The 15,054-nt window shown below is 40.6% G+C and overlaps 3 protein-coding genes across 4 annotated transcripts; 1 reads left to right on the top strand and 2 right to left on the bottom strand.

Annotated features, from left to right (window-relative positions):
• Positions 1-687: 687 nt before the first annotated feature.
• Positions 688-1,860, bottom strand: LOC113759309. Its single transcript, XM_027301874.1, has one exon. It carries the CDS (start codon positions 1,858-1,860, stop codon positions 688-690), a length of 1,173 nt encoding a protein of 390 aa, XP_027157675.1.
• Positions 1,861-2,917: 1,057 nt separating this feature from the next.
• LOC113762944 (survival of motor neuron-related-splicing factor 30) lies at positions 2,918-8,781 on the top strand. Of its 2 annotated transcripts, none has more exons than XM_027306596.1 (9): positions 2,918-3,206; positions 3,920-3,988; positions 4,603-4,725; positions 5,997-6,076; positions 6,182-6,257; positions 7,402-7,587; positions 8,028-8,156; positions 8,310-8,445; positions 8,521-8,781. In XM_027306596.1, the coding sequence occupies exons 1-9, from the start codon at positions 3,129-3,131 to the stop codon at positions 8,547-8,549; spliced, it is 906 nt and encodes a 301-aa protein (XP_027162397.1). In that variant the 5' UTR covers positions 2,918-3,128; the 3' UTR covers positions 8,550-8,781. The 2 variants fall into 2 exon arrangements, with proteins under 2 accessions (XP_027162397.1, XP_027162398.1); XM_027306597.1 differs by having other exon boundaries at positions 8,310-8,459; positions 8,535-8,781.
• Positions 8,782-10,909: 2,128 nt separating this feature from the next.
• LOC113763008 (protein NRT1/ PTR FAMILY 4.3) lies at positions 10,910-14,825 on the bottom strand. The gene is made up of 5 exons (XM_027306682.1): positions 14,540-14,825; positions 13,845-14,062; positions 12,888-13,328; positions 12,235-12,383; positions 10,910-12,021 (listed from the first exon to the last, which is right to left on the bottom strand). Exons 1-5 carry the CDS (start codon positions 14,676-14,678, stop codon positions 11,133-11,135), a joined length of 1,836 nt encoding a protein of 611 aa, XP_027162483.1. The 5' UTR covers positions 14,679-14,825; the 3' UTR covers positions 10,910-11,132.
• Positions 14,826-15,054: the final 229 nt, after the last annotated feature.

Raw genomic sequence — 15,054 nt, 5'->3', positions numbered from 1 at the left:
GGCGTTGAGCGTGGGCCGACCTATCAGCATGTTATAGGGGGAGTCTGCTTTGACCACTGCAAAACTGACAGGCACGGTTCGGCAGCGTGGATGTCGCCCGATTGTTACCATCAGGGTCACCATGCCCTCAGGGTGGACGACGTGTCCCCCGAATCCAACGAGGGGAGTTCTGACAGGAGTGAGTTGCTCCCTGGTCAGTTTCAAACTCTCAAAAGTTCGGTAGTACAAGACGTCTGCCGAGCTTCCGGGGTCAACATAGACCTTTTTGACTATGTAGTTGTTGGTGAGGATCTCAATCACGAGGGCCTCATGGTTGCTGGAAGCGGCGGGGACGGGGTCAGTGGGACCATAGGTGATGACCTCGGACAACCGAGAGCTCGGCTCGGCCACCTCCATCCCGGCCTGGCGGTAGGTCCGCTTCCGGGAGTTCTGGCTGTCTCCTCCCGTTGGTCCTCCCGCGATCGTGTTGATCACCACGGCGATGTTGGGGCCGTAGCCCGGTGATCCGTCACGTGGAGGCTGCTTGTCCTCCCTACGATCCTCGGGACCTTGGCAGTGCATGCTCGTGTCCCGCCTGTCATCTCGGCGGGGGCCCCAGTTCTCCCGGTGGGAGACGCTTCGGTTGAAGCCTCCATCCTTGCGGACGAATTGCTTCAGGTACCCTTGCCGGATCAAATTCTCGATCTCTCACTTCAGATCGTTGCAGTCTTCAGTCCCGTGCCCAACATCCCGGTGGTAGGCACAATAGAGGTTTGAGTTCCTCTTATCTCTCCTTCCCGGAATTTCAGGAGGGTTTCGGTCGAGGTGATTCTGCCTCATCACAGCCAGGACATGGGTCCGGCTGGAATTGAGGGGTGTCATCTCGGCGTCCGAGGTGGACGACCTTCCTTTTACGATCCGGTCGAAGACACTTCGGCGGCCTCGGAACTGAGTCGACGAGCCACTGGGGCCTTGTTCGACTCGGCCGGCGTCTTTTTTCCTCCGGGAATCTTGCCCGGTACGAGCCGCTTGAGCCTCTCGCTTCATGCGGTTTAGATCTTCACTTCGGATTCCCTGATCTACTCGATCCCAGAGTTCCCGAAGTGTGTGGGGGTAATCCCGGTGTATCTCAGTATTGAAGATTCCCGCGATCAGCCCATTGGTGAAGGCAGCTATGGTTACCTGCTCATGCTGAACAGGTATCTGCACGTTCTCCTCATTGAACCTCTGCACGTAGGAGCGCAGTGACTCGCCGGGGGCTTGCTGCAGGTTCAAGAGGTAGGCTGAAGTCTTCGTAATCGGACGAGATGATACAAAGCGGTGAATGAACCGATCAATCAACTCATCGAGTGAGGAAATGCTCCTCGGTTCTAAACCCCAGAACCACTTTCGGGCCGTGCCCTGCAGGAAAATGGGGAAAGCTCGGCAAATTACTGCGTCGGGGACGCAATAGAGCCGAAAAGCGGAGAGGAAGGCGCGGAGGTGATTCTCGGGGTCACCTCGGCCATCGTAGGAACGCAGGGCGGGAAGTTTAAAGTTTGGGGGGACCATCTCCCCATTGATGTCATTCGTGAAGGGCGGTGCCCTCAGATATTCGGCTGCTAAGCCTCCGGGACGCCGAGGTGGGTCCTCAGCTCGTTTTCCCAGTAGGCCCCGGGAAAACGCCCGGAAAATGGAAGCGATCTTAGACGTCGCCTTGGAAGGGGCGCGTCTGGAAGTGCTCCGAGAGTGGTGCCCCTCATCGGAGTCTTCGCCGGAAGGCACTTCAGGGGACTTCGTCGGTCTCCTCTTGGAGGATTCAGCTTTTTCTTTCCCCTGCCTCTTGAAGTACCTCCCCAGTTCTTCGAAAATGTTTGGGTTATCAGCCACGAATTCGGCCATCTTGGCGATGGCGTCTTCGTTGTTGGGCTGGGTCCTTGGGGACCCTTGTTCTTCAGAAATACGATCTTGCTGGGCTCCTGATGTTTGCCCAGCCCCGGTTGAGGTGACTCTTCCACTTCTGGAGCGCGTGGATCTCATTTTAGCAGTAATCTCGTTCCCACAGACGGCGCCAATTGAAGAGGTGATTTTTGATGGGTAGTTGAACTGACCAAAATCAGGCTCCTCTGAGATGAAGTGATGTGTATTCTCGTGTCCGAAGTGAATGGCGGGGCTTCTCCCCTGGGATCACTCCGACGATCAAGTTAGTATGAGAACGAGAGAAAAGCAGTAGTATTGTCAAATGAATAGTATGCTTACTTGCGAAATGTACAGGAGGGGTATTTATAGAGTGGGAGTGGAGGTCAGGGCGGAGGGTTCATGCTGGTGGGACCCACGTCCCGACATTACGGCTCTGTTCCCTGCCAGGAGGCCTGACTCTGACACTGTAGCCGCCTGGGCTGGATGACGGGGGTCCTGCGCAGTAGTCATTAAGGTCACCCAGTGCTTTTCAGATAAAGCACTGGTCCTGGGTGTTGTCAGGGGTGTTGACATCATCAGCGTCTAGTCGAGGTGACAGCCAGGGGTGCAGAGGTCATCCAAGTAGGAGACCATGGACCGAGCCGAGCTCAGGGTCCGGATCGGGGAACGGCTGTGTTCGTGTAGGAAACGAAACGAGGTCACCTCGACCACAAGGTACTGCCGAGGTGAGCACCCTCAGAGACACACACGAGAACTCTGGAACTTTAAAGAGTCTCTTCCTGTCCATCGGACCAAGCAAGGCCCAGTAGTTGTCTTATCTTGTTGTTTGTGAACCGACATAAGAGACCTGCTGTTACAACTTTGGACTGGGACTTCGGCCTTCAGTTGTTTGACAGAGAAAATTGTGAAGGGCCGCCAATCACCATTTATTTTCACCATTTATTTACACAGGGGCGAACCTGAGAAATTCAAAGCATTTAGGTACCTCTTTGGAAATTAAACAAAACTGTGGCTGTAATTATCCTCATCTGCACGATATAAAACAAAAGTAGAAAACCTTCACCGGTTTCTCTCGGCCCTTTCCCTCAAACAAACAAATTACCTCAACCCCAAGGGTTTCTGTCGTCTCTCATGCGCACCGTCTCTTTAAATTCAATTAAACTTCTGAATAATCTGATAAGTAGTTCTTCAATAACTGATTAAATTTCGGAGGTAAATCCAAGAAAACCAAAAAAAAAAAAAAAAAAAAAATGGAAAGCGGAAGTGAGGAGGTGAGCGTCCAAGAACTCGCTTCGAATCTCTCCACGTATAAGGAACAGCTTCAACAGGTACTATCAAAGTTATCTCCAATTTTGCGTCTTTTCTCTCTCTTTTTCCTTAACTTCTGTAGTTTCGAGTTTTCTTCTTGAATTTTCGTGATTTTGATTTGTTGTTTTACTTAGGGTTTTTGTTTCTTTAATTTGATTGAACTGTTGTAAATTGCTAGTTCACATTTTAGTTTTTGGGCTTCTTAAAATTACATTTTTGGCATTAGATAATTTGAGAGCATTTCGTAGATATTTAGGTATATGTTTATCGTTTACTAACGGTACTGATTTTGCAGATTAGTTTACTGGATAAGTTTTCTAATTTTCTTGTTCAAACAATGTGAACTACTTCTCTGTGTTAGTTGGGAGTGTTTAAAGGACTTTTCATTGGAATATGTGCTGAAAGCGGAAACCAATAGGAAAAAGGTTGGCCATATACTGAAGAGATTTGAACTGGAATTTTATAGAAGTTTCTAGTTTTACTGAGTATATTACTTGTGTATAAATTTGTCAACAGAGTAGATTTTATGCCAATAGCTTCAATTGGCATGATGTTTGCTAAAATCAGTGAGCTTTAGTTCTAAACTTGGAGAAAAATGTTTTTGTTGATTCTCTTCATGAGTTTCCAACTGTTATATTCAGTAGCATACACTACATGTAATACTTGTTTGATTATCTCGTGTATGAAATGCACATCAAAATGATAGTGTCATGAAATTGTTACTTTTTTCTAGGTCCGCAAGCTCCTGGATGATGAGCCTGGAAATTCTGAATATTTGGACATGGAGAAGGAGCTTGTAGAGGTAACCTTGCCAATGGAATCTTTTCCTCCTTTGTATTTCTTTTGTACTTTCTGAATTGTGAAGATGTCTGGCTTATAGGATTGTCATGCAGAAGTGGAGTGGGTGTTTGATCATTTATTTCAGGACACTTGATTAATAGCACCAGTCATGTAAAATAATAATACGATTGTGGTTCTTTTTGTTTTCATCTAAAGCTTGATTACATTTCTCTATCTTGCTTTGTATGGGCAATACTTTCAAGTGTGCATGCAAGCATATTTTTGTGAAATTATTATATTGCTCGAACAAGCAGTCTGATGGAGATGCTGTATGATGGGGTCTGAAGGTGAGTTTGCATTTTTGGTTAAAATGAAATTCAGACACCTGGAATGAGCAGAGAGCACATTTTTGCAAAAATTTGGGGTAAAAAAATTTATCAAGATTTCCATCATTTTTGTCTTCATTCCATTGCAGGTTTGCTATGAGTCATGATGGCCGGCCTACTTCTGACATGTCATTTCAGATGTCAATCTGTGATTCTAAGTTCGAAACTTAACAATAATTTTGAAATTTTATTGCAGAAACAGTTGATCTGATTAACTAAGTCTGGACTGGCTAATTTTCTTGGATTGCAGGTAATTTCTTTGACAGAAGAGCTCTTGGCAACTGCAAGACAAAACGAAAATTCAGGATTGGGTGTTGGGGCTAGTGGTGATGCATCTCTCAGTTTGCGGCATGCTGCGGATTTTTCTAATGTGGTAGATCCCCTTCTAATGTGTAATATGAATTTGCACTCTTGAATTTTAACTTGACACCCCCCCCTTCCCCAAAACCAAAAACCACCACCACCACCACCCTTTTTTAAGAGTTGCTCTTTGGTTAAGAGTGAGGAAGTGTGTCTGCTTCTTAAGGGTGGATTAAAGGGCTTTGATTGAATCCATGATTTTAATTCAAGGCATCTTCCTGAAATTTTTCGCTATAAGTTTCTTTTAATTTTTGACTCATATTTTCCAGCATTGTCAGTGCAAGTGCTGTCTTCCTTAGCAATAGGAAAGTCCACTAAATGGTAGCAAGAGAGTGTATTTTTGTATGGATACATAAATGTTGTCTTTGATTACCAGCATCTTATTCAAATCTACCTTTTCAAAGAAATTGTTTGTGCAATTATATTGACTTCTTTTAAGTACTAGCATTTGGCCAAGTCAGAAAGTCCCAGCTTATTTGAAGACTACGGGCTTTTGAATTGGATTAGAACACCTTAACAATTTTTATGAAAAGGAAGCATGATGTTTTAGCCTTTCCAGATACTTGATGGGATAACAATGAGAAACTTTTCTAATTATGCAAAATTGGATCAGTCTGCATTTCCTGAACTATGGCGCATAGTAAAATGTAAGTGCATGTTAAGATTGTTTTGTTGGCTTTTCATCACTAAGGTTACCATAGGCTGTCTCATTTGAGTTGGCTCTGCCAGCCAGTCCCTCATAGTTCTTTTTTTTTTTTTTGTAATTATCACTTCCTTGTGCCAGTACACCATTTTGCATTTACCTTGGATTTTGAGAAAATTTGAAGAGAGAAAATTCCATGACTATCCCCTTCAATTGTCTTTGGCACATATTCTGCCAGGTTCAAAGGGGGTTTTGGAAATCAGAATTGACAAAGTTAACTTTGAAAAGTTGATAAAGAATATTGGGTTGCAAAAATGATATGACATGGTTGCAGACTAAAATAGCACGGTTAGGGGGGGGGGGGGGGTTTGAGCAGTTATGGAATTTTTTATCTCAGAAGCAGGTGATTAGATCTTCTAATGCGCTATTTAGACTTAATTTAGATGTCTAACAGCTTGGACACACTTGCTCTACATTTCTACTTTATTGAGTTGTGCTCTATGTTCGCAAAAAGCATCTGCTACTTATATGTAAAGTTTTGGAGCTTTGCAGCCAACTACTTTTCTAGAATTTGCACGTGGAATGTTGACATAGCATTGATGTGCCACTTAAGGTTTATTTGCTTGTGTCTTCTGACTTAGGAATCGGGATCCATGTTGGATTACTCAAAGTTTCCTGTTGGCACCAAAGTTCAAGCTGTCTTTAGTGAAGATGGTGAATGGTTCGTAAGATTACTTCAACTAATTTTGCACTCTGATGATGTTATTTGTTTCATTCCTGCTTTTGCTTTACCATTTTCTTGTGTTTGATTTAGCTGAATGTTCAGGTATGAAGCAACAATTGAGGCGCATACTCCAAATGGGTATTATGTTTATTATGATGGTTGGGGTAACAAGGAAGAGGTATGTTCTCCAGACTGCTTTATTATCTTGGAGTTGTCTTCTTGGAATACACTTGTAAATCATCTTACAAAGATTTATAGTATTCGTTTATGCGTCAACTTTTTTGACTTAGTTCTGTTGTCTTCCTTTCCTTTCTTGCTCTTTCCAAATTGTTAGTTTCTGGTAATAATATGGTTAAACTGTGTATTTATCATTATGTTTTTAGTGGTATGGTATTGTATGACATTCTAGTCCATAAGGTTCTTGCAGGCTTTTGATATCTTGAATTCATGACCTCCAAAAACATTATAAGATACTATCATGGTTTACTTCTATAATCTCTGCACAACCCTCTACTTAATGTAGCACTCTGTCCCATTTATACGTCTTGATTTTTATATTGGTTTGTCCAAATTACTTGTCATGGTTTAAAATCGAAATAAATTAAAACTTTCCTATTGTACACTTCTTACTATTTCCAACAAGAAACGTTTAAATACTGCTCTCCGAAACTCAACTAACAAATTATGAAGTAAAATTGAGGGGCAATAATGGAAAGAGCTGCTTTAGTAGCTGTTGTGCCTTTTTAAAATTCAAAACTGAACTAAAAAATGATGAAGTAGAATTGAGGGGCAATAATGGAAAGAGCTGCTTTAGTAGCTGATGTGTTTTTCTCAAGTTTTACTTTTCTCTAACTATATTCAACGTTGACAATGACATGTAAGATGGGAACAGGGGTGTATGTGTGGTCGAGAAAACAAGGAAAGTATGCCTTTTCCCATTTGCAATACAAATCAACTTGACCAGAAACCCTTTTTTCTGGTTTCACCTGTGAAGGCAAGAAATGTATTAAGTGAATAATTAGGATTGGCCGAAGTTTGACCAACTCCATTAGGTACTTTAAGATCTTTTGAGATATGGTGCTTTGGCTAAGGGGAGAGTTCTTATTGCATTTGATTATAAGATTAAGACAAGGGAAGTGTGCTATATATTTACTATGTAATGCAGATGACATGCCATGCTAGTTGGGTTTTTTTTGCCTTAAGTTGCAGTTAGTTTGTGAACCCTTTGATGTGGGAATTTGTCTTGCTGCTTGCTGTCATTTGCTACAGACTGCTTTACTTAATTTGTGGAACTATGTGTCATTGACAGTTTATGCTTCCAGGTTGATCCAGACAATGTTCGACCAATTCATGATGCAACTGTTAATCCCTTGCTTGAAGCAGAAAAGTTAGCTCAGGCTACGAAAGAAGCTCTCAAAAGGAAAATTGCACAGGCTGCTTCCACTGACTTTCAGTCTCGAAGTTTACCAGCAAAACTTCGGATTGAGCCTGATGATCCCGAAGATGTGGTATGTTCCCTTAAGGATCTGTTGGAGAACTCCTAACTTCTTTGGACTTTCCATAATAGGCCTCATGTTTTTGCCTGACTGAAGTCTTGGCATCTCTTTGATCAATGATCTACTTAAGCCAATTTTGTTGTCAAAATGTTCATTGTGTTTTATTCTGAAGAAAATTTTCTGTCTAGGACTCATTTAACATGTTAACTCCACACATATTCATGTGACTAGTGAAAGCTGCAGTGGAGAATATCTTATTAATGTTCATCATGGTTACTTTCAAAAAGTCTCCAGGCTTTTCATAACTGCTACACCAATATTTCTGTAGTTTTTTGTTTTCCTGGTTGACATTGTGCCAATTTACATTACTTTACATTGTATTCTCACGTTTTGCATTTCATTTCCCATTTATTGACTGTATTGTCCCATTTAACTATCTTCACCCTTTACAGAGAGCTGCTAAACGGAAAAAGATACATGCTTTTAAGTCTAAGATGCGAATGGAGCAGCTTGAGATGACACAGAATAAGAGGCAAAATGCTTGGCAGCAATTTCAGACAACTAAGGGCCGGGCTAAGAAGGTAGATGCACAAAGAATCTGGCTCTTGTAGTGTCATGAATTCGTGAAACATGCATTAGTGCGTTAAAAGATGCATTTCCTGTACCCTATACACCCATTGCTTGATCATCTCGCTTTTAACTCATTTCCTTCTCGAATTTCACTTAATTCTCAGGTTGGTTTCTTCTCTGGCCGAAAGCGGGAGAGCATATTCAAATCCCCAGATGACCCAAATGGGAAAGTTGGTGTAACAGGAAGCGGGAAAGGTTTGACAGAGTTTCAAAAGAGGGAAAAACACCTGCATCTTAAAGGAGCAAATATGGAGGCTGCCGATGATTAGAGGCATTGGAAATGCAAAATTTTTTTTTTTTGCATCTTCCTTAAAGGAGCAAATATGGAGGCTGCCGATGATTAGAGGCATTGGAAATGCAAAATTTTTTTTTTTTGTTTCATCTTCCGATTGTTAGTATCTGTTGCTGCTGGGCAGTTTGAAATAGAATTTAGGACTGATGTAAAATATGTTGCTGTAATCACCAAATTTTACCTGGGGCCTTTGCTTTTTGGACTGAAACAGAAGCTGTTATTGTGCAAGACAAGTAATAGTTAACGTGTCTTGCACCTCAACGTTCTTCAGTTCTCAGTCTTCACGTCTGGACCTCTTTTTTTTTTTGTTTTTTTTTGTTTTGGGGTCTGTGTTTGAGTTAGTTGTAAGTCGAGTTAGGAATCAAAAGCCTCATCCGCAGTCGTCTTCCGTCTGCCAGAATATGTGGTTTAAGTTGAATGCGGGGAACTCTCATTTTTGTCTAAATGTTGAATGGAGGTTTGCTGCAGCTCAATTTCATCCGAATGCTCGTGAAAAACGCCATTTTTCAGTGGCCGGGAGAAATGGGGAAATAAAAAAAGGGAAAAATCTGATGTAACTTTTTGTTGAAGTTGTACTAACAGCTGCAAAAGGTGGGGAAAAAACAGTAAAAGGTTACAAATTGGAATTTGCAGTTTTTTTTTTTGCTAAATTGCTTCCTCAATTTTTTTCTTTTTCCCTGTCCGAAAACTTGATGATGTTTCTCAGGTAGTATGCCTGATTATGGTATTTACCTGTAGGCATCCAGCTGCATAAATAATGGAGGTGCATGGATAAACTTTGTGCTGGATTTTTAAACCGCTGTGGGGGGGGGCAGAAAGACCCCCCAAAAAAGCAAGGGAGGGAGAGGATTCCAGTTTGGCTACTAATACTATATGTGCACGTGGCATGACGTTGTAAAGTTATCATGGAAGAAAAAGGCTACAAATTCATTGAACGGAAGGAAAAGGAACCAAAGCTCTTGCTCTTGCTATATATATATATATATATATATGTATGTATTTTCCTTTTGGTAGGAGGAAAATAAAAGAAGGTCTTATGCTGTTGGCATGAATTGTGGAGGTTGCCACAATTCATGTATACAAATGTAGTCAATGACTCATGTTCTGCGGTTTACAATAAATTCGATGCAGAAGAATTATGAAGATTACTGTTAATCCGCAATTGGTGTTCCACAATATAGCGTCCTAAAATACACAAATATGGGGTGCCAACATTTTATTTCCACTCTTTGACGTTGACTTCTATGTATATATTTGCATTACAAAGATCTTTAAGTTAAGTTAAGGGGCTGCATTATCATTTGATTTTCAGTTCCAAATCTAACAATCCCTTTTTTTCCTTCAGCAATTGCCCTCCCCTGTTGTTAGGAAATTAATTAATGGTATATATATATATTTGAGGCAAAATTGTGATCAATCTCATAAATGGTAGGGTACAGGGTACTAGCTCTTTTTCATTTTTTTGTTTCCCCGTTTAACTGTGCATGGTATAAATTGGTAGAGCATGAGGGATCAAAAGGGCATATTGCATGGAGGGGGCCATGTTACTCTTTTAGCAAACATCTTGATGAGGATTGAGCCAGTGGTGTTAGGAGGATAGAAATTGTAAAAGGCCTCCAAACTCCAAAGTGGGGGGCCTAGCTCCAACATCACAACATGTTTCAGACATGTCCCTCTGCAAGTAGAAAGGTGAAAACAAAAAACCAGGACAGCATCCTCTCTCTACAATTACATACGCTAGATTTCCTCCATGAAAATCATCAGTAGTGTCCCTTACGTCCTCCTGGCCCGCCCCCTTCTCTTTTTGACTTGAAAGGATAGAGGCTTTGATTGTGTTCCATGAATACAAATATATGCATTACGTATTATTGTTGTGGTTAGGTTACACTGAGGGACCCTTTTAGCTTCATGCAACAGAAACGAAAAGCACCCAAAACTAGTAGGTGGACTGGAGATGTTCCTTTCTTTCCTATCCAAATCCATAGAATATCAAATGCAATGGTTCTCCCATACTCGTCATGCTCATAAAAGAATCATGATATTGATGTTGTTGCAGAGATTTGTGCAGTGAATCTTGCAAATGAACTTGTGCCTATATATGGTCTTCATAATTCGTACCAACTTAAAATGTCCTGGAAAACCCTTTTTCATATAGTGCGGAAAGCAAGCCCTCCAATTGTAGAACGTAAGTACAACTAGGCAACCATTTGCTTTTCGAAGGATAACTTTATAATAATAGTATAGGGGGAGAATCTAAGCCATGATTTGGTTTAGAAACAGGATCGCTTCTAAATATTTTATTGTTATGAAGTAAAAGCTTATTGTTTTAGATCTTGGAGGAGTTTTTTTGGGTATGAATCTCCGATTAATTATCATGCATCAAGATACTTTGCCATCAACTCCTTGAGCAAGTACATAAAGCATTTGGAGGAAATATCCACCATATTCCAAATTAGATAACCCATTTGTAATGGGATTTTATGCTTCTGTTTACAGATGAGATTAGCCTAATATGCAAGCGTTTGGGGCCACTCCCAAAGCATTCTTGATTTCTTTCCTCTAAATACGTCTAGTGCAATATTCAAGGGATGCGATCAGGAAATTAAGCATCCAACTGGGGACAATTCAATAACATTCAAGGTATACTATCATCTCCAGCAATTTTGCTGGAGCTGAAGATAGGATGATGGCGTAAATCTTGGTTGTTAGAATCATACTGTAGACTGCTTGCCGAGTCCTTTGAATTCCATCTGGCCCAAAACAGATAATTGAGGAAGTTGATGAAGCTTAGAGCAGCTAGCATCCAATAGAAAAGGTCTAATCTGTCTTTGTTGAGATTGTTGTCACTGAGCCAACCACCACCGGAGGAATGTGAAGTGATCTTATTTACCAGAGAAACAAGAACTGAGCTTAGGTAAAATCCAATTGAGTATGAGCAATAAGTAATGGCTGTTAAAAATGATTGCATCCCCTTTAAAGACTGCTTGTAGAAGAACTCAATTAGGCCAACTGCAGTAAACATTTCTGATAATCCAAAGATCAAGAATTGTGGGGTGATCCAAAAAATGGATATTATCTTGTTTGAGTTTACCGCAGCATCCCTTCTCTTGTTCTCCATTAGTGCGGCTGCCACCATGGAAAATGTCGAAAGAAAAAGGCCGAATCCTATTCGCTGTAAAGGCGATATCCCGGAATCATGACCTGTGATTCTTCTGGAAAAAGGGACGAAAAGCGAATCGTAGAGAGGGACTATGAAGATTAGCATAATATAAGGGATTGCTTGAAGAGAAGCCGGAGGGATGTGGAAGCTTTTGGTTATCCGAGTATTCATAGCACTTCCCTGCTGAACTGAAAATGTCTGGAGCTGTGCAAGGATGGTGTTGAAGACAATAGTACATGCAAAGATGGGAATGACTGAAATTAGTATCTTCACTTGCTCGACTTGGTTTACTGTGCATAATCTCCATGCACTTTCCTTTGTATTATTTCCATCTTGAATTCTGATGCATGCCTTGTCCAAGAACCTGAGAATTAATTGCACTACTGCTAGTTAGAAAAATAATTAATTGATTGATTCAGTGTAGGTAGCCTCAGTTTCTTGTCTAATAAATGTCAATCGTTATTAATTAAGTTGCAAACTTTCTCAAACTTCTTTTGGAGGGTAAATGATAATTTAAAGAAATTTCTGAGTATTCTAATCCAACTTAGAATCTTGCAAAGGGAAAAGAAAAAGTTACCTGAATCTTTCAGTATGATGAAGATCGCCCGTATTTTCAGAGATGGTGATATTGTTGCTGCTAGGAAGCTTAGGGTAGTGGCTCCCATGAAGCAGTCGGGGATCTGAAGGACAAACTTGCTTTCTCTTTAAAGTTGCAGCCACTAGGACCTGGGAGAAATATTACAAAATTCAACAGATTAATGTACAAGTAGATGCCAAATTATCCGACCAAAAATGAGATGTTGGGCTATGATATGGCACATCAATGATGAGCTTTTCTCATAAAAATGTTAATCAGAAGAAGACAGCAGCTGGCACTTGCATCTAAATGACCTTAGTTTATTGATTCAACAAACAGGAGATTATTTTTTTATTAATGCAGCAAGCACAAGAAAACAAGATTGCACTCACAATCATAAGAATCAAAAGAGTAGTTTAATTAATTCACCGGATTAATTAGAGAAATATAAAATGATTAAAACAAATAAATGATAAAAGATTCCAATTGTCATCCAACAAATAAATAATCCCACCCCAGGTCATTGTCACAGAGAGGTTAGTGAAATTAATGACATGAAAAAAAAAATTAAGTAATAGTACAAATTAAATAGGAGTATATATCTTTAATTATGTGTGAAAGATGGAACCAAAGAAAGATTCTGAATGAATTACTTGTGCAATTGGGGTGAGGATGCTTCGCTGAGGAGGCTTATTCCTATAAAGAAGTGTACCACCCACTAAGCTGATCAAACCCATTGCCATGGCTGCAGCTGAGACTCCAAATCCAATGTCCATTCCAGAATGTGTTTGGACCCAAACTAAAATGGTTAGAGCAACAAGTTCACCCACGGAGAAGGCAAAATAGGCAGCATTGAAGTATCTCGAGAGTTTCTTGGACTCCTTGGGGACTTCCTTGTTAAATTGGTCAGCACCGTGAGCTATCATGTTTGGCTTCACACATCCACTCCCTAATGCCACCAGGTACAGTGCCATGAAAAATATTATGGATTTGAATCCCTTTGCCTCCACACAATTGTCCCCATCAGTTAACATGTTGCAGTGGGGTGGTTTTAGCTGGGGTAAATGAGCTTGAACTGACAATAGTATGAAACCCTGTAATTCAACACAAACATAAAGGTACAGATCAGCTGATACATGGATATTATTCTACAACCAATAATTTTGACATATATATATACTACAAAAAGGACAAATAATTATAACATCACACTGTCACCAATTAACCAACAAAGTATATATTGTCCTATGCATGCACATGCAAATACAAAGACGTACACACACAGGATGTACTTGAACATGAACCAATTTCCAATTTCTAATTTCTTGTAGCAGTTAGATTCCCAGTACTCTAAACAAGGACCAGACAAATAATTTGTCTTCTGATGATTTTTCTGGGTTTTGCGCGCTGATACTCTCTCTCTCTCTCTCTATATATATATAGAGAGAGAGAGTATGATGGTAAAATAATCTTTTTGATGAAATCATCATTTTATCCGCCTTGCTTTTAAATGACAAAAAAAAAAAGAAAGAAAGAAAGGAGAGGGTAGAGAAAGACAAAAAGTGAAGGGACCTAGAAGGGAGAGAAACTGATGGGGAAAGAAGATATACCGAAAGTTCAACAAAGCCAAAGATGAGCATGGTCCAAAAGCAACCAAGATAAGAGTCGGAGAGGTAGCCTCCAAGGAGTGCGAGGATGAAGACAGTTCCAATGAAGTTTGTCACTATGTTGGCAGACTTTGATAGAGAAAAGTGCATCTCATTGATCACATACGTTATGAGGTTGTTCCCAACTGCTGCTATTGCCATTATTTCAAATGCTTGAAGCCCTGCGAAGGTATATATAGATATATATCTCAACTTCAAGGCATAAAATCAGAAAATCACAACCATATATAAATTGACAATGACTGAAATAAAAAGAAAAAAAAATGTAATTAACCCTGACCAAACAAACATATGTACAAGGGGCAAAAATTCACATCAACATGGACACATGCAATCACACAGAACCATATCAACATCTAAATTACCGACTTGCCATCTTAAAGGAAACTAAGAAGAAATTAATATCACACACACGCAACCAAAAAAACACTACTGGATTTTAGGTGGTTACTGTTTACTCATCAGAAAGAAAGGTGAAATCTTGCTGCGGATGAGGGAAGATACTGGAGATTAAGTGATGCAAATTAGTCCTAAGCCTGCTTTTTGAGGTTCTGAACCTCAAAACTGACCCCTTATGATGAGCCCAGAAAAACACACACAACAAATACTGGAGATTAAAGGGAGAGCATGAAATAGACCTAACACAAAAGCAGCAGCTCCCATTCCACCATGCTTGCTTGGGTTGGAGGGTCTGCCTCTCCAGTCAACAGTAGTAATTTCCTCACTGGCAACATTATCCCCTTTCTCCAACTGCTGCCTTCTTGTCTCCATTTCCATCAACTTTCTCTCTAGTTCTTTTCTGGGCTAGCTTATTGTTCCTTCACTTCCCTCTCTGCTATCTAGGAGTTTTTTTTTTTTATTTATATATATATCTAGGAGTATAATATGTCTTACTACTTGGTTCTTTTTCTATAACTGAATCCCTCTAAAAACTTCCTTCACTAGTTTTGTGTGAGCACATACATATCAGAAGAGGCGTGAAGGAGCTATTTATCTAGCTATAGATTATACAAAGAGACAGGCAGATGTATAGCTTATTTATACAACTCTTCAGGTCCCTATTGGCTATTGTGGCCACGGAGTCCACATAGCCTTGAGAGCTTCTTTGCAACCAATCCCCCCACTCCGACCTCTTTCCTTTTTTTCTTATGAC

The sequence above is a fragment of the Coffea eugenioides genome, chromosome 2 (assembly GCF_003713205.1).
Source record: "Coffea eugenioides isolate CCC68of chromosome 2, Ceug_1.0, whole genome shotgun sequence".
NCBI classification, from domain to species: Eukaryota; Viridiplantae; Streptophyta; class Magnoliopsida; order Gentianales; family Rubiaceae; genus Coffea; species Coffea eugenioides.
The sequence above is the reverse complement of the archived record's forward strand: the minus strand, read 5'-3'. Positions and strand labels throughout refer to the sequence as shown.